The 19,621-nt window shown below is 43.0% G+C and overlaps 1 protein-coding gene across 2 annotated transcripts; it reads right to left on the bottom strand.

Moving 5' to 3' along the window:
• Nucleotides 1–321: 321 nt before the first annotated feature.
• On the bottom strand, nucleotides 322–14,957 carry rabep1 (rabaptin, RAB GTPase binding effector protein 1). Of its 2 annotated transcripts, none has more exons than XM_080856393.1 (18): nucleotides 14,833–14,957; nucleotides 12,963–13,091; nucleotides 12,500–12,703; nucleotides 12,095–12,255; nucleotides 10,758–10,925; nucleotides 10,481–10,616; nucleotides 10,032–10,210; nucleotides 8,845–8,955; nucleotides 8,239–8,703; nucleotides 7,697–7,801; nucleotides 7,443–7,559; nucleotides 7,099–7,197; nucleotides 6,319–6,459; nucleotides 5,463–5,652; nucleotides 4,213–4,268; nucleotides 3,786–3,884; nucleotides 3,461–3,577; nucleotides 322–3,290 (listed from the first exon to the last, which is right to left on the bottom strand). In XM_080856393.1, exons 1-18 carry the CDS (start codon nucleotides 14,876–14,878, stop codon nucleotides 3,189–3,191), a joined length of 2,625 nt encoding a protein of 874 aa, XP_080712519.1. In that variant the 5' UTR covers nucleotides 14,879–14,957; the 3' UTR covers nucleotides 322–3,188. The 2 variants fall into 2 exon arrangements, with proteins under 2 accessions (XP_080712519.1, XP_080712520.1); XM_080856394.1 differs by having other exon boundaries at nucleotides 10,806–10,925.
• Nucleotides 14,958–19,621: the final 4,664 nt, after the last annotated feature.

Genomic DNA, 19,621 nt, shown 5'->3' with positions numbered 1-19,621 from the left:
CCGCATCCTCCTCTTGCGTGTGATGGTCAGTTGTCAGACTGTTTTTTTAAGGCTTTTGCAGAAGGGAAGTCTTAAGCCCACATCCTCTTTTTAAGCCTCTTTATTCGGAATTGTGTCCCTTTTTGATTTCAAAGACTTCTGTTCCTGCAAAGGTCAGACTTAGGTCATATTCTCAATGTTTTATTTCACCTAAATCTATGAAAGATTATGACAGACCATATCTACCATCACAAATCACAATGTACTGTGCTTTTAAGTACAATTTGGTTTATTAGATATATACAGACATATGTACACAGTACAGTATATAAATCTGCAAGGGATCCAGCAGTTTCAATTAAGCATGCGAATAGAAACATGTTATTTTGTCAGGTTGTAAAGCTAACACTTTATATGACTATGCTGGATATATCACACACTACAGTGAAATGTCAGCGGGTTACTGGTTAACACTGCTGATGGGTACAAAAAAAGCTTGTTTGCCCCAAGTGAGAACTGACATCTTGGTATCCAATTTCCAATTATGGATTTTCTTTTGAAACCTACACCCAGCAATCTAGCCACGGGGAACTCGTCTTAAAGTCCTTAGCAGAGGGTTCTTGTACAAGGCTTTGTGTGTGGAGGTCTAATATTCATAGAAATGTAGGATGAAATGAAGACTAAGACAAGAATGGGCATCATTTCTAAGAAATAGGCAGCACAACCAAAACCAAAGGCAAGCACAAAGACCTTTGAGGAAACCCGAACTGTATGCACAGAGGCAGCGAGCAGTCCGCAGAAGCCAAAATAAAGACGAACACGACCTGAGAGACATCACAACATGTTTCACAGCACGGAGACGTTTTGCCCGAGCGCAAGCGATAAAAGCGATCTTTTTGCCCAATTTCAGCAGCAGCGGTCACTTTTTTCACCTTCAAAAGAGAGCTTTGTTTTACAGCTCCAACATGTTCTCTCCTTTACGGTTAATTTCAATTTACATCTGGATTACTTGATTTCACAGACCAATTAAAGGGCTACCAAGCAGTTGATTCAGGTCAATGTTGACACCTGAAATTAGTAAAATCACTGTAAACCATGGTCACATGTCAAACTGGGTACTTTCCATGTTAAAATGAGAAACAGAAACTGTGGCAACAGTTGTTATACCCTGGGCCACAATACAACTTCCTGTTCTGAATGATACAAAGGGGAATTCATTAAATCTTTTATATTAATATGAACCAAAATGTAAAGTGTGTGGCTGTATATTTGGGTGAGAATAAGCAGCACAACAATAAACTGATTTCCCAAATAGTCTTGGAAAAAAAAACATGAATCACGCAGTCACATCTGACAAGTTTCCTCTACGGGAAACGAGGGGAAAAAAAACAGTAGACACCCCAATCAGACATCTCAAGAGCAGTTCTCCAAACTCACACTGAGGCAAACATTGAAATCTCAACACCCTCCTGCAGAGTTGAGTAGCGAGACCTTTCCTACACACACACACGCACACACACACACACACACACACACACACACACTGTGCTCAGGCTTAAAGTAGTGTCTGTCAAGATCAGCAGCTATATCAAAATCTTATGAAGCATTTTTACCTAGCCCTTTAAAAATCCAATACGGTCACACTCTAAATATGAGCCTATGTATTTTGAACACCATACAGACACTCATTGTGTTTCAGACGCCAGATCCTGTGCCAAAACTGTATGCTGTCTGTGGTTTAACTTCCACAAAACACTCAAACTGAGCACTGCATGGAGGAGCACAAGGAATCAATTCCAAACGCACACATACAAAACAATCAAATGTAAATACATATGCGTAGGGGCATATACATATTTACACTAACACACGTTCCTTTTAGTGCTTTTTAACCTGATACGGGGGGGCGCTGACATTATCTACAGGAAGCAAACTCAGAAGATAGTGTACTTTTGATTTTTCACATGCTGTACGTCAGTAGGCCTTTGATACCTGCCTGTTTAACGTCAAAGGACTGTTCATGGCAAGTGACATGCTTTGCCATTAGTGGTATAGTCCAGGCAACTGCCTTGCCGGATTTAAATTTAAGAATAAAATATACTTTCACCGAAAGGGAAACTGCAAAATAAATCTAAGACATCCTAGGGAGAACTCATCTGCAACCTCAAGGTTTTAGCAACCCAACATAAGAAATACTGTAAACAGGTTTTAAGAAAAGAAAACATAACATGTTAGCTCACTTCCTCTGTGGTTGCGTGGTTTATGAATAGCCTGAAGTGGCACTGTTAAGAAAATGTGACGGTCTATTGAGGCCATGTGGGCTGAAAGCCAAAGAGCAGGCGAGGCTACTGCTACAGGGCAGCGTGACGGTCGGTGACTCGATAGACTGATCCATCATAGGACTCCAAGGACGGCGCGCAGAGAACCACATATTTCAGCAATTCACATTCATTCACTCATTCTTTCATTAACTTAATTGATGCAATATATATTCTGTATACACTGTATGTACAAACACTCCAGTATCTCCTTCATGCAGGCCAACACTCTGCCTGGCGAGTGGAGCGAGCTTGAGCAAACCGGGCCTAAGCCCACAATGTGAGTGCCGATAGAAGCAAAAGAAAAACAGGGTGAGGGGGAACAGACAGAGGGAGCGAATTTATCGAACAGGTTTCATTTGCTTGCTTGCTTTCAGGAGGTGCAACAAAGTGGGGGGAATGTTATGGCCCCATGTGTTACTATTAGCTGAATGAGAAGTCTCCATCATTCAGAAGTGCAATGATTTAAAAAACAAAAACAACAGAACCACAACCCTCATGTCCCACAGCGGCAAGACCAGGGCCAGGTCCACCCCTCTCATGACGGTCTATTTACATCCACCGTCCAACAGTAGTGTTCAACAGGAGTTCTTCTCCTCCTTCATCCGACATCTCATGTTCTCCTTTTTTTTTTGTCCCATTCCCCTGAAGGCTTTGTCTTCTTGTATTGTTGTCCTTTCATTTCTCTCCCAATAGGTTGTTCACAGAGGGTAGTGACTTTTTTTCATCTTTTTTTTTACTATTATTTTGTTTAAAAAAAGAAAGGGTGAGGGGCAACCTCATGCCCCCTGCCAGAGAGGCCTTCTGGTGCAGATGGGGGTACAGAGGCCTGTCAGAGAGGGGGGTGGGAGCAGGGTGGGGAGACACAGCAGGAAGGACTGGGGAGGGGCATCATGTGTCCGGTAGGTGGCGGATGTCTGTCAGGTTGGTGTCGTTGAGGATGACATTGATGCGGTCCAAAGAGTCGGCCTGACGGATACGCTCTAACTGCACCTGGGAAAGAGCAGTTAAACTTTAGTAGACTTATTTCCGTCAGATTAAATAACAGTAGCCTTTATATTGTCGATATCATTATCAATGACGACAACAAAAAATTGCCTTGTTTTGTTTAATTGTGTTATATTGTAAACAAAAAAAATGGTAATTTTGCCCAGCCCATCTACCTGCAAAGTTTGTGACAGCTTCACAAAGTCCCTCTGCACCTGCTCACTGACATCCAGCTCCGTCTGCAGCCGCTGGGCCTTATCTCGCTCGTCCAGCACCTGGCTCTCAAGCGCAGTCTACGCACAGGCACACGCACAGGCACACACAAGAACGCACACACAACAAAAAACACTCAGGATGAAGCATTGTGAGAGGGAAAACATCATGTGATGGGGTTGCATTTTTACATCTACAGGCATGCTGAGAGACTCCAAAGTCCGCTAAGATATTTCTGAAAGCGTGTAAAATGAGGTTATTGACTCCGGTCATGGGATCCCAGCTGACCTTGCTAGTTAGGGCCTCCCTGAGCTGCTCCGCCAGACCTCTCTTTAGGCCCTGCACACTCTCCAGCACCTGCGTTCTCTCCGCGAGGCTTCTCTCCAGCTGTACAGAACAGATCTCAGATCAGCTTAATAAGACACTGCTGTGAGCACACCTGAGCACAGCCCTTTCATTCAAAGCTGAATCCAAATCAGTGAAAACATCATGAACAGACATTTGCATTAATATTTTCACACAGATTAGCATTAAGCACCACTATGGAAAAACAGCCACTTCAATGCAAAGCATTACGTTCACTGCAGATTATCTCACCACCAATAAGCTACGTTACCTAATTCGTTCAGACATCTTAAGGTATTTTAAAATGCTGCTTGCAAAGCACACAAAATCCCCCTCTACAATGCACTTCAGAAGAGTCTGCCAACTGTACCTGTTCCTTCTCAGTCTTCACACGCTCCAGCTCCGTTTTCAGACTGGAGAATGACGCTAGGAAGGAAAGCACAAACACATGGTTGTTGCCATGCCATTCATTGTCATATTCAGCTGTAATATGGAGCAGAAAAAATAGCATCATCTGCCACACGTTGGTCAATAATTCATCCTCGGCAGTCATTTTGGTTATAAGGAAGCTCATACTCTATTCATCCAGACAGAGGTCTGCATTTAGTAGTATGACTACCCGTGTGAGTCATCGTCAAAGTTAGTGTTCTGATGCGTAGCAACCACTAATGTGAAGCGAATGAGTAATTAATAAGAGGTTACTACTCGCAGCACTGGAGTGATACAAACCATTAGTGTGACTCAAGTGGAACATGTGGCAAACACAAAGGCAACATTGCAAATGTGAGGGAGAGACAAAGACATCGATACGATCTCTAATTTGCCAGTAGCTGATGCAACATGGCAAGTCAAGAGCTATGACAAAAATGCCATGTTTCACAATGCTTCCATTGGGATGGCATAATGAAGACGAATGGCCACACGAGCAGACTGCTGGTGTTCATAAATGATGTGGTATCCAACGTGTAGCCAAAACAGTGACTAGCAAGAGCATGAGCTTGGGCTACTCTGCAGACAGACAGACACACACACACACACACAAAAACACATCCTAAATTCGTCAGGATGTTTCATACCTTCCAAGATGTCTGAACACAAGTCACCAACAGCGGAAAAAAAAGAAGAGAAGGGGAGGAAAGGAAAGGAAAAAAAGAAAGGTTTTTGAGAGGATGCAACAGAAAAAGGCTTTGAGCTGGCAGAGTCGCGGAATCACTCAGGATTGTATTCAGATTTTCCCCATGCACCTGGCAAACTCCCCCAGCTGATCCAGCAGCGCTAAGCGATGAAGGCTTTCTCCACCCTCAGAAAACAAAGAGCCCACACTCCGCACACTACTCTTATTGATCTTTCCAGTTTACACAGCTATGCTACCACATTAAAGGATGTCCTGTGTGTATAAATTGCACACCCCACCCATATATGCTGAAAGCTTAGTGCAGGCACGTATAGAAAGAGAAACCTCCCCCCATTATCAAAGAGATACTTAAGAATGCTTAAAGTATGTATGGCCACCCAATTAATTCAACTCTGGCCATTGCTCAGCTGCTGTTGAGTGTATGTGGAGAAGCCTTGGGCTCTAATCAAACAGAGAGCCAGAGGACGCCCTGTAGGAAGCCTCACCGATCTCCTCTTTGCAGCCCTCGATCTCTAGCTGCAGGGTGTCCTCCAGGTTCTCCTTGAGGCACTGCTCTGCCTGGATCTGCTCCTTCAGGAAGAGTATCTCCGCCTTCAGCTTCTCCTCCAGGTGCTCCGCCGACGTGCGCACAGAAATGATGTGCTCCCGGTACTGCAGCACTAGTGCCTGGAGCTCCTGGGGGGGAGGGCACAAACAGGGACACAGAGTGTAAGGGACACCACACAATACTGACCCTAAACCACAGATCACAACATCTTCACCACCAAGTCCAGTCACCCACATCCCAAAAACGAGGGGTGAACGCCTCGGCCCCTCACACAGCCGTTTCTCTTTCTTCTCATGCCTCAGAGACATCTTTGAATATTCAATTCAGTGCTATTCTTGCTCAACCTTGGTTCAAAGTTTAAAAAAATTCTCATTTCCAGTTCCTTTTTCAAGAGAACTCCAAAATCCCCACACAAGTGACAAAACTAGGTTGTTGGGTAGGTGGCATCATTCATCATCAGTGGAACAACACAAAGAAAATTACATCAAAACCTTATGGGATGGCATGATTCTGTACTGTTCTGTTCCACACTCACTGACTCACTGCCACTTGGACTGCTGATTCAGTGACTCACCTAACCTGCAGCACTGAAAACCAAATCTGATTTCTCAAAAGACTACAATCTCATCTGATCTTTCTTTCATTCTTGCCATTTTAAGATAGATGTACTGGATCAATTTCACTACTCTACTGAAAGTATAATACAACAAATGTATGCAAACATTTATCATAAACATTTATCATGAAAACAAAAATGTAAACAAATCCAGCAGGCGTAGGTGGTGGGCTCAGACCTCAGTGGTGGTGGGCAGCTGGAATGCCTCCTGCTGCTGCAGGGCCAGGTGCAGCCGATGTTTGCCCTGCAGGCTGTCGTTGTCCCTCTGCAGTCGGCTCAGCTCGTCCGCGACCTGCGACCTGGACTGCATCAGTACCGCCTGCAGAGCCAGACCAGCGTTAGAGGCTCATCTCTCTCTCTCTCACACACACACACACACACTCACACTCACACTCACACTCACACTCACACTCACACTCACACTCACACTCACACTCACACTCACACTCACACTCACACTCACACTGAAATCAAAGCCCAGAGCACCTTTTACTGACATCGACTTAAGCCAACAAGGAAAAAGGCAAAAAAAGAGCATGCCTTTTTTTTCTGGGAAGGAAAAATCATCTAGGACCCATCTTAAATTTAGAAATTTGACATGATCGGTGTCACTGAGGCATGGTAAGCCGTAGCAGACTGACAAGCCTGACATTGTACTGAGCCAAGAGTTATATGTCATTTGGAATTAAAATATATTTATATATATTATTTTTTTTAAACAAGGCTGGCAGGCCTCTCATCCGGTGTACTATGAAATCAGCTTTCACTCTGTGACAGATGTCGTCTACACTTGTCACTTGAGGATACACCACAAGACTCACAGGCACATGCAAAATGTGACCACACTGTGACGCTGCAGTTTGAACGTTGTAGAAAACTAATCTCTGAACCAACACCTGGGCCACCCACAGACGGAAGCCAAACACCGATAGAGGGGGGTCACAGTCTAGGGACTCACCATCTGGTCCTGGGTGTTCCTCTTGGCTTGACTGAAGGCCTGCTGCAGGGTGCTCAGCAGCACCTCAGTCTCCTGCACCTGCTGATTCAGAGCAGCTATCTGAGAGAGAGAGAGAGAGAGAGAGAGAGAGAGAGAGAGAGAGAGAGCAGCAGGGGAGAAGTTAAGACTTAGTGTTTACTTAGGCAGCTAAAGGTGCAGGGTTTAGTGCCATCTGGAGATCAGGCGACGGGCATCGTCTCAACTATACTACAGGATTTTGCATTTTTTATGAGCGTGCTACTACATCCGTCACGGTGACAGAGCACAGTCAACCCTCTAGAAAAGCCTCCGAAACGGTGACACACCTTGGCAGCCGTTTCCTCGTTGCCCTGCTTCATCGAGTCCACCAGTTCCTGTTTCTCATTGATAGTCCTCTCCAGGTGGTCGTTGGCCTGCCGGAGCATACTCTGCAGCTTTTTCACCTGCAGGCACCAGACAGTAACATCAATCCAATGAGATACAGCACACAATCAACTACAAACAATGGCCACCACCATCATGTAAGGTAATTCGGGGTGAGTCTTAAATAGGTGCTGCGTGGTGAGGTGACTGCACAGACCTGATCGCGAGTTTCAGCCTCTTGACCCTGGATGACCTGCAGCTGTTTCTCGTAGTTGGAGCACATGTCACACCGACGACCCAACTTCCTCCCGGCATTTTTAAGCTGCCAGTCAAAAAGCAACAGGCAGTTTTAGAGAACACTACTGGCGCTTCGGAGCAAATCTGAGTCTCTGCTGATGCTTAACAGTTCTGGGAAAATCAGAATCACATTCCCAAGACCACCCAGAATGTGGTGCATTCCTACATGACACAACTTCTATTGTTCCCTATTGGCATTGGACCCAAAGACACCACAAGTGTCAAATTATTCAAAGCTGAAATAAAGCCATACTGCCATATGTTGAGACAAGTAAAGTCATCCATTATACAAAAGTAGTTAAAATCTGCAAATTATTAGTGACTTCTTTCATGACTGTCATTTTAAATGTTTATTGTGCAGATATAAGCTGCTCTTTTCTAACTACACTTGTTTCTTTCGAAGTAATTTCGTTTTTTAGACCTAACATTAAGAACATAAAATGTCCTCAAAAGAAGCTCTACCTCCTGGTGCAGAAGGTTCCACTCGCTCTCACTGACCAGCCTGTAGCCGGACGGTGGCAGGTAGGCGTTCTCGGGGGCGTGGGAGATGCTGGAGAGGATTGAGGCGGTCTCCTCCTGCTCTGGCGTCATGGCTTTGATGGCCTTCTCCTGGTCCTTGGTGAGGAGGAAGTGGCCGGCGGACGGCTGGAGCGAGCAGACCGACGCCGTCTCGAAGGCCTCGAAGCCCCCGGAGTCGGCGCCCACCAGCGGCCCGAAGTCTGACTCGTCCAGCTGGCTGGCCGACTTGGCCTTGTGGTTGTGGCCGCCGAGGCCGTGCGAGTGCAGCGGCCCGCCCGAGGAGCCCAGGCTGTCGGTGGACTGCACCCGCCGCAGGCCGTCCTTGTACGGGTCCGTGCCGTCTGGGCGCCCGGCGGTGTCCGTGTCCAAGGAGTGCAAAGAGCTGTGAATGCTGTTGTTCGTGTGTCCCTGAGGCAGAGACAGCAAAACGTCAATGCAAAACAATTATTTAATGGTCACCACCACCACCACCATCATCATCATCATCATGAAGTCCAAACATTGTATGTAATGATGAACCATTTGGCATTATTCTAGTCCCCACCACACCTCATCTATAGACAGGCCCATGAGGGAATCTTCTGCAGCCTCTGCATGCTCTGCTCCCTCGTCCTCATTCACTTCATTCGCCTGGCTCAGTGCTTCCTGCTCATCTTCTTCCTAAATAACAAATATCAAACATAAACATCACAAGCACACACAGTCAGTGGTTTTCTACAGTTCTGAGGCCTCTGGCAAATATGCCATCTAGTTGTCATGCCAGACTAACCATGCCTAATTTGGTCAAGTTTATAAAAATATTGTATACACACACTCAAGCCTACGGTCAGAATTGTTTATTGACTACTACCACTGTGTTAAGTACACACAGATACCATACATGTGGGCATGCCACATCCCATTAAAAACAATCTCCCCTTAAGAAGACATACAGTCATACATTATAAAGCATGCATAGAGACGCTTGCACACTGTGGAAAGGCTTTCTTTACTCTAGCAAGCTCTTTTAGTGAGGCTGTTGTCTCAGCATGACAGATGCTATTAAGATAGTCTCTGCTTTGTGTTAGTGCTGAAACACTGCAGGCAAAAGGCACTCAGAAAGCCAGAGATGCACTCTCTCTGTGGCCCCTGGACAGGCCATCGATAGTAATCAATAAATAATTAAAATTGTAGCCTGGAGTGCATATAGGCTTTTTTGAAACATTACTAAATTAATCAAAATAGGTTTAATTATAATAATTAGGAGTTAATTAGAAGGACTAGATTATTAGTTTGCCTGAAAATTGCCCATCTTCACTATACCCTGATTACTGATTAAATCATTACCATGCCTAGCCTTTTACACTGTTCTATTATTGCCTTTTATGGCTAGAGATAAAAACATTTTTATTTAAATTTAATTCTAGCTCTGTGAAGAGCTAGCTCAGTTTGTAACATTGTCTGCCACATTTAGAGTACATGTTCCTACAATCAAGTGCATCAAGAAGATGTCCATAGATGTCCATCTATAGGATCATGAATACTTAACATTTTAACCATCTATGGTGATATCAAGGAGAAGACAGGGTGGGACCGAAAGCTCATGCAAATTTAAATAGTTCCATGCTGATTGGGATATACAGGAGTTAGCAAAATATTAAAATGTATGGCTATAACATTTTCTGGAGACATTCCTGCTTATTTGAATGCATGCAAACTTTAGGGATTTGGGAAAACCTCTGATCTGAAGTCAGTACCTGATCCCTCCTCTTCACCTCCTCCACCTGCCGGAGCTGCTCGGAGGTCAGCACGCTCTCGATCCTCTGCATGTCCCGCATCACCATCCGCTGGGACTCCAGGAACTGGTCGTTGGCCCGCTGCCAGGTGTGCTTCAGCTGATTGTGTTGCTGTCTCTCCATCTCCAGCAGGTGACACACTGGGAGCAGACGCCAGCAGTGAGAAACTCGCTACTCATCAGGTTCACAGCGGGCAACTGTCACTTGCTCAATTGCCAAACTATGAGCGATGCACTACAACAGCCGTCACACTTCACAATTCATTATAAGAGACTGTTCCAGTGCTTGTTCACCAGGGTATCCCATTGTCCCCATTGTTCCCCCGAATAATTTGTGATGTCTGTGAAACTATGAAACTAATCTGTTTGTCATTTGTTTCTTGATACAGCCATGTGTCGATGAGTTGATACCTTCATGGAGTTCTTTCCGCATTTTCTCTGCGTCCTCTTGGAGGACTGTCTTCTGAGTGTTGAGGACTGCCACGTACATCTCCAAGTCAGTGCGGCAAGACTTTTCTGCCTCCAGAACATGATTCAGTTCCTTCACCTAAAATGACAGACACAAACAGATGGTAACTGACAATCCCCTTTCAACTGCGTGGCAGAGGTGCTGACAGAACAGGATGCCTGGGCGTACGCACATCCAGAGTGTGTCACTTATGATGCGTGTGAAACCTGCTGTAAAAACCTGAGGTGAATTTTTCCAGCCGCCTTTGAACAACTCGTTGGCGTGTACCTTGGAGGCCTCCAGTTCCTTCACGCGGTCCTCTGAGGTCGTCAGCTTGGCCTTCAAAGCACCGATTTCATGCTCCATTGGCATGACGACAGAACGCAGCTTCTCAGCATCCTCCTGGGCCTTCGGGGGGGGGGGGGGGGGGGGGACATACAGGACGGTCACAGTCAGTACTGCTCCATTCACTGCACACTGCCATCACCAGCACACACTCACTCAGTCTGCTTACGTACATGGAAACATACAGCTGCAGCAAGCACTAATCACAGGGGCCTGTAGCAGCAGGTTAGTCATAAAGCCCACAGAGAAATGTTTCAAAAAGCCGTTTGAATAAGTCTGTTATGACAAAAGGTGAAATTGTGGAGAAGTAGGCTCAGTTGCATGCCTCTTGTCTTGTCTGGTTATAGAATATCACGGGTGAATATTGAGAGGGAGGAAGAGTATGTAGACAATGCGTTTAGCCAATTTAGCCAAACCATTTAGCCAATCAGAACGACAGGCCCAAAACCGAGAGAACACTAAAGGGCAGTCCAAGCACTCTAGCATTTTGGGGCAAAACTAAAGATTCCCTATGTTCGAACATCTAAACTACTCCTAAAGAAAAGGTTAATGCTCTCAAACAGGTCAAGCTGGGATTATTCCATGATGATAATGCTGGGCCCACATTAAACCATGAAACACCTTGAATTTACCCATTTTTTTTTTTAAAAACACAACAAATTGACAGGCATGTGGTGAAGTTACACCAAACACTGAAAGTGTGATTAGAGAGAACCCACAGTCATTACCACACATTTCTAAACATGAAACCAGAAGACTGACAGAAATGCACAGCGCATGGTATACATCCAACTCCAGCGTCAATATGACATCATCTTCAATTTTGAAACCATTAACCTGCTTCTATCAGGCATCGTGCAAGTACGTCAACTTGGCATAACATGTCAACACCATGTTATACTACGAAATATTGTCAAAATACACAATGACCGGCGTCAGTGCCAGCAACCTAAAAATAACATGGCAATATTAAAAGCAACAGTGATAAAAAAAAGTGACAAAAAAGAAGCGCTTAATTGGACAACTGGGTGCTGAAACACTCAACAGGGCATTTTCCAGTTCCCTTTATCAAAGTATCTAGGCGATGCAAACAAGAAAACAGGAACATTTAAAAAATCCCACACACAGCTCTTACTAACACCTTAGCTGACAGATTGATACAGCTAGCACGAGTCACTCAGAGCTGCGGCTCACAAGACAGCAGAATGAACATGACGAGCGCCTCTATCTACCTTCTTCATGTCGTTCTCCAGGTTCTCCTCCTCCTGGCCCTCGGAGAGCCGCCGGCGCAGCTCGGCCATCTCCCGCTCCGCCGTCTCGCGGTACTGCGCCCACTGAGCACGCTCCTGCTCCAGGCGCTGGTGGAACTGCACCTCATACTCCCGCACCGTATCTACAAGGGTGAACGCAACACACACACAAGGTTAATTACTGGACACATCACATTGTCCGCACTTCACATTGTTTTTTCCTCCAGACCGTCTAAGTGGGTGTGGGCACTACCCTTGCATTTAGTCATTCCACAGATGCTTTTAGTAACTTCCAAGTGAGGTACAACTCAAGCAAACAGTTGATCAAGGTGTAAACATCAAAAGCATGAACACAGTGCAGCGTATGTCACCATTTCTAAATGTTACCTTTCATAATGGCCTGCAGCGATATCACCTCCTCCTGCCACTGCTGCTTCACTTGGTCGATGGCCTCCTGCTTGGTGCTCTCGGAGACCGTGGCCACCTCCTTGATGTTCTCCATATCTGCCTGCGCCACGGTCAGCTGGGCCTGGACCTGCAGCAGATCTGCCTGGGCTGCCTCCAGACAGGACGCCTGCCTCTTGAGCTCCTCTGTGGAGTGGAGCAGACACAAGTGAAACACAAAAGACCAGCGGAAGATGCACACATGGACGCATCAGCTTTATTCTTGCCTTCGCAGAGGAGGCTGCAAAGATGGCCACAATAAAGTAGCTCAGTGGAAACACAACAATGACAAACCATGAACTGTGTAGAGTCGCAATCAAAATATGCTGGGAGAGTACAACAGATTTATGAGCCACGGAAGTAACAGTGCTCTTGGCTGTCCAAGCAGCCAGGTGTGGGCCTTTACCTTCTTTGGACAGATAGAGCTCCTTAAACTTGGCCCGCTTCTGGTTGAACTCCATCTCTAGCTGCTGCTTAAGCTTGAGGATGCCAGCCCGCTCTTGCTCCAGATCAGCCACTCGCTGCTGAAGAACCCCTGTGAGGACACACAACAGCATTACAAACACAAAGAAAGAGCAGAGTAAATACTAATTGGTTTATCAGTGGCCCAGGAGGTCTAGTCTCAGTACAGGGAGATTGTTCAACATCCAATAGTTCAGTGGTTTCAAGTTCAGATGTTCCTGAGTAAGAAACTGAACACCTGAATACTTAGAATGACCAGGTGCAGTGTCTTGAATAATGAGAAGAAAGTCACCAAATGAAAGTACTTCACTGCACAAAGCCTATGAGATAGACTAGTTGTAGCCCAGTAAGCAACTAGATTGCTAGCTGACAAGGAACAGAAAGTCTGAATAATTGATGACCTGAGGTGATACAGGGCAAACAATAAAGGCCAGGAAGTGGCATCAATACTTCCAACAATAAATAATAAAATAAAAATAATGTCCTCAACAAACATTCACAACAAAAAGTAAGTCTGTTTAACCATTGAGTTTAACCATACATTTGGGTTCATCTCAAGGAAGTTGCCTAAAAACGGTGCCAACCATTTATTGGCATCTGATTTCAAGAAGAGCTAATCAATAAATAAAACCTGCCTGTATCCGAGATGTTTGCAACAGCACTTTACCTTTAAACCTTTAGCAAGCATGTACCTGTAGTCTTCCTTTACGTGTTCAGCTTTAAACTTTTACTGTGCCAATTATTTAGGTGCACATATGTCGGACCAAAGTTGGTCATACCCACCTAGTGAGGTAATATTGGCCCCAGTTTTCTCTTACACTTGATATAAAAAATAAATACCGTATTAATCTGATCCTATTGTAATAACTGTCTAACACGACTGAGAGGGAAAAAACTAGGTTGATCTGGAGTACAGCCACAGAGATGCATCCTGGACACATAATATCGTAAATAAAATTGGCCACGTAAAACTCTTACTAAAACTCAATGTTGTTTTATACAGCTTGTTGTCTAGGCACGCTTCGTGGACCACTTGCATGAAAACCAGAACAATTCCAGGGCAACTCACCTTTGATCGCTAAATAGCCAGGAGAAAATAGCATTATATGATATGGTTTGGAATTTATGCGCCGTAATCGCGTGCCATAACGCGTGCACATTAGCTAGGTTATACTATAACGTTAGTCATAGTGTCATGTTTACCTTTAGCATGGTAAGACAGTTTTTAGACTGTTAACCAGCTAATGTTAGCTAACCAACGCAGCTGTGGATGCAGCCATAATTGCAACCGCACACGCAGTTGTCATTTCAATAAATAAGATATTGTGTCTTCATTTCTAATGTTAAATCAAATGCACAACCGGAGACCTGAGTGGATTGCATGATATTTTTGTTGTTGTCAATGTACAAAGCACAAGGACAGCTATACATTTTCTAGTTGTGTTACTTATCGCTCAGTAGAGTTAGCTAGCAAAAAGAGCTATAACAAGCTACCCAGCTAACTAACGATGGATGATGGGTGGATAATCACGTGTAAAAAGTCAAATTATCACTCGTCCATCAATAGTTGCGTATAACATGCGTTGGCAAAAAGTATTTATACAAAATATACATATGTCTCCCACCAGGCAGCTCTTAAACATATGAATGTCAATATACTTTGAAAACAGTGGACGTGATGGGTAAGGATTAGCAGCACGGTAATGTTACCCGGTGTTGATAGTGGGCGAGCCCGTGGATGTCTAGGCCGCTGGCCTTTAAACCATACATCTAGGTAACTGGCAAGGATGTTTTTTTTTATTAAACATTCTTACCGTCCTCCTGAGACGACCCGGACGATCCCGGGGCCTGTTCGGCCATGGTTTCCCGGAGCTGATTGCAATTACCGGGCTTGAGCGTAGACAGCTAGGAGTGCCCCAGTGCACAGACTACTACCGACTGGACAACGTCATTGAAGCAACAATACTCATCACGCATGTGTGAACAACAAAAGGGCGGAGTCGAAAAATGTCTTTACTTCATTGCAATTTTTCAGAATGTATTATTTGGTGTTATAATCCTGTGCATGTGACAAAAATGATGTATTTTACATAAGAGTCACTCGCATAAACTGCGTGTCAGTTTAGGTACAAAAGTTAAATACTTCAACACGTACAATTAATGTGTTTCTTGTTGACAATTAGGCTTTTCTGTGCATCTTGATTGGCATGTTTGTGCTTTTATGTAAGATTATCTCCTGATAAATTACAGGGCCATTAATTTAAAAAATACAACACATTAACAGGGCAGAAAAGAAATGTTCTGAGTGCAGAATAAAACCTTAAAGAAATGCCTGTCTAGGGATTATAAATCAATTAAATGTATTACTTTTTCTCTCTCTATCTCTGTCCCTCCTTCCCTCCCTCCCTCCCTCCCTGTGTGTGTGTGTGTATGTGTGTGTGTGTGTGTGTGTCAGTCTGTGAGTGTGTGTGTGTGTGTGTGTGTGTGTGTGTGTGTGTGTGTGTGTGTAAGAGAGAGAGAAAGAGAGACCCACCCACACATCATAGCTTATAAGACAAAACTTCCCTTCACGTTGTCCAGCGTTGCTTGTAGAGTCACACTTGCTGAGGTTAGTAACAGGCTATTATTGTCAGCATGTTGATCACAATCTCAAGAGGCTAGATGTCTTAGGAACCTAGAGATACATGGAATATCCTTACTATCTATCTGTATCAAGGACGTGAACTTGAAGGCTTCAAGTAGGATATCAATGTTTGGAGCTTTTCCGAACACAATGAAAAGTAAGATGATATTTTAATTTAAATATTTTTCATGTAGCAACTTGACAGTTTATTTATCAGTTTTAACAGTTTAAAAGTTTGAAAATCACACAAACTGAAAGGATACCAAATGTCTTGATCACGGTTATTGGATGGTTAGAAGTCATGTTTCATAGACATGGACTAAAATGTCTTTCAAAGTAATATGAAACATAATCAATTATGTGAAGATTGTTAATCCCGTTTTGAAACCTAAGTGATTATGGGAAATGCCAGATAACAGCCATGACAGATAGATGACTGGCAAAGTAGTCAGAATGGTCATGCACTTCAGAGGAAAAGTGCAAGAGGAAGTATACATCTCAGTCTTAAAAAAACCCTCTGAAGACAAGAGGATGTGTCTGCTCACTGATAAACTGAGACACCATTGGAAAAAGTTGTATTAACTGTGACTGCAGATGTATGTAGATTGTTGTTGCAGAGAGAGTTAACATGCACATTGTCTTGCATCTAGATGTTTAAAGTTTGAGAATGTCTTAATACCCCTGTGATGTTTTAATGATCTCATTTAATACTTAGTTAATTGAAATGCAAAAGGAAGGCAGAATCGTGGTAGGACTTTTAAGGTAACTCAGTAACTGGTCTTTTGTTACAAATGTATGTCATAGCATACGTTAATTTAATTTGTGTAATTTTTTTGGTAAACAAACAAAAAAAACTTACAGACAAAAAAGTCACTTTCCTCATTGAAATGGCTCGTATAAAGCTCTCAGTATAAAAATCGTACTGAGTTGGAGGTTTTTCTTGGAAGAGGAAGTGCAACATCTTTTGGTTCAATTAATAGAATTGTATTTTTGACACCTTTTTTGTAGCCTTGACCACAGTGATGACACAACATTCTCTTTGCATTTTTCATTTTGTCTTTTTTTGGTGACACAAAACAGATGGCGTTTCTGCGAGAACTCTACTGGTTGTTGATTGTGGTCGGAATGGTCTTGTCCTCCTTAGTTATAGCACTTGTATTCATCCTTATTAACAAGTGCATAAGACGGAAAGGTATTTATTCCCACACATAGTGGAATCAATTTAGCCTTGGTAAAACTCAAATACCTTTTTTTGTTTGTTACATTTACAGTTACAGAGTTACTGTCTCATCTAACCATTTACATTTCTCTCCTCACTCTGAACTGTCTCAGTAAACAGTGTATGTTATCATAACGCATAAGAAGCCAACATGGCTAAGGTGTGTTGACCAATAAGTATACTGTAATATTGTGTTGTCATTAAGGGTGACATAGTATCATCACATTACCCTGTAATTGGTTCATATTTTATCCCTTATTTTGCACAGAAGGAATATATCAAACAAACCTGGGCCACCAAGCGAACAATCCCTTTGCACAGTAAGTTTTCTCAAATAAAACAAAAAACAGAAAAGTTAATTCCTTAATTATTTAAACACACTATTTCTTCTGTTTAGAGTTCCAATGTTTTAGGCTTGGACAGTATACAGAGCATACCATCGTCACATATTTGCAGCACTCTTTCATATCAATCAAACAACTGCTTTTCTCTCTCTCTCAAATTGTAGACAACCAGATATTGAGCAAGCCGTTCCTCCTTTGCCACCCAGAGATATGTGTGACTCTTCAGAATCTGGTATGTTTCAAATGCTTCAGAATCTGACATGTTTCAAATCACAGACCTGTTTAAGCTGAACAAGTTTATAACTTTGAGGAAATGCAATGTGATCAAGCGTTAACCTCAAGGTCTAGGAGTCACTACACAGTAACTCTGATGTTGAGCTTAGGGCCCTTTTGAGGTTCGTTTCATAAAGCGAACTTGTCCATCATAGTAAATGCTTATTCTTTACTATTTTAATATGGTATACTACTATATAAAATGATGTTTTAGTCATATTCTGCGACATCTGAAGCAAGAGTAAGGTTGTGTATGGGAAGAACTCTGCGACATTTTTTAAGCAGAACAAAGCAAACGAGAGAGCATTGTGTTTACATTCAGGTCAGTTTCAAATGTTAAACCAGCGTCAGCTACGTATGAAGGTTCCGTAGTGTAGTGACCCTGAGGGAGGACTTCCTTGACAACTGGTTCCCAAAAAAAACCCCACATCTCTGTTCTCTTCGTTTTGCCAGTAAACCAATACGAGCAGGTCGACATCCTTCCAGACTACCTGAAAATGGAGGAAGATGAGAGCCCACAGGCCACGCATGAGCAACCACACACACCCAAAAGTAAAGAAGCGCAAGACCAAGATACTGTCTCCACTGAGGCATATGATGATGTCATGGCACCTCCAGGATATGATAGCGATGATTACGACGATGTAGGTTAAAAGTCTACCGGTACACAGACTCACAGACCACCAGCACAGAGCAGAGACCTTCTTAGTGCGCTTCATTTGTTGTCAAGATGTTCAATTGTTGATACTTTGTTTGTTGTCAAAATGTTCAATTGTTGATACTTCGTTTGTTGTCAAAATGTTGATACTTTACCTTTCACATCACTGAGATAATTAAGCTTTCTTCCTGTGTAAAATAGAACTATTATTACACTATTATACTATTAACTATTTATATTTGCAATTTATTATATTTTGCCTCTTCAGCAAATATTACTAACTGTTCACATGTAATGTGGTTCTCCCTTCTGCAAGTTCAAACATCAATTGAGTTATTGCTTCTTGAACACCCCAGCCAAAAGAAATTTGACATAAACCTAAAAGTGCTGAAAAATACAGACAATGACATTATCCACTGTGGCATGTATAAGAAAATTCTTTTTAGTTTTGGACAGTGAAATTCTGCCTTCAACTGCATCACATTCCATTATTTTCTACTGAGGTCAGATGTTGTCCGCTTTAGATATGTGGCTCCCTCCAAATCAGCAGTAGCTTCCTTAAACAAAGAGGGCACCATTGAGGCCAGCTGGTAGAGATAGTGGAATATCTTAAGTACTTCATATTAGGGTAACGTAGCTACTCAGGCACAACTTGGCAGGACCCTTCAGTTCATAGAAAAATAAATGCAGTTGATGCATGCCAAGACGCTGTGTGCATATTTTTAAAGATCTTTTCAAGGCATTTACAGTACAGCTAATAACGTTGGCAGTCAAGCCAACATTCATGTATTAGTGAGAAACTAATTTGGAATTGAGTATTAAGTTATGCGATGTGATTGAGGCCTAAATATATAACATGTATTATTTAGGACAGGGGTTTATTATAGGCCAACCCCCTATACAAAAAGAAAGCGGTCTTGCCTCTGAAAACCGCCATAAGCTGAGGCATTCTTTGTTCTAGTACAGTGTTTTAGGTTTTGCTGAAACTCTCAGGTTGGAAATAGAGGTCCAATAAATTGTTTGTGTTGGAGGCACAAAGCGACTACATTTCTAACAGCTTTTAAATCGATCAAGAAATCATATTTCTGTCTGCTTAAAGCTGAGGACAGAGGAATGAGGGATTTCAAATGATGCTTGCCAGCTACAACAAACTCAAATCAAGCTGATGTGCTTTTATTATACTTTAAAGCCAGAGATGAATTGAGTGTCACTGGAAAGGGGAAAATTCTGGTGAAATAAAAATATATGTTCAAGCCTGCGCCTTTTACGTACCTTGCCTGAATATTAATAAAGAGTTATTTTATCACTGATTTGTAAAAGATTGAATCACATTATGTAAATGCATATTTAGTTGTTTTGTACACAGAACATGTGGACACCTTTCTTACTTTACTACCTAAGGCACTGTGGATTACAAGTATTAAAGGTCAAAGGATATGATGAACAACATGCTATCAAGAGAGCCAATAGCTGAAAACACATAAAA

This window comes from Sprattus sprattus, assembly GCF_963457725.1.
Source record: "Sprattus sprattus genome assembly, chromosome: 1".
Classification (NCBI taxonomy): Eukaryota; Metazoa; Chordata; class Actinopteri; order Clupeiformes; family Clupeidae; genus Sprattus; species Sprattus sprattus.
This window is presented reverse-complemented; position numbering and strand designations above follow the sequence as displayed.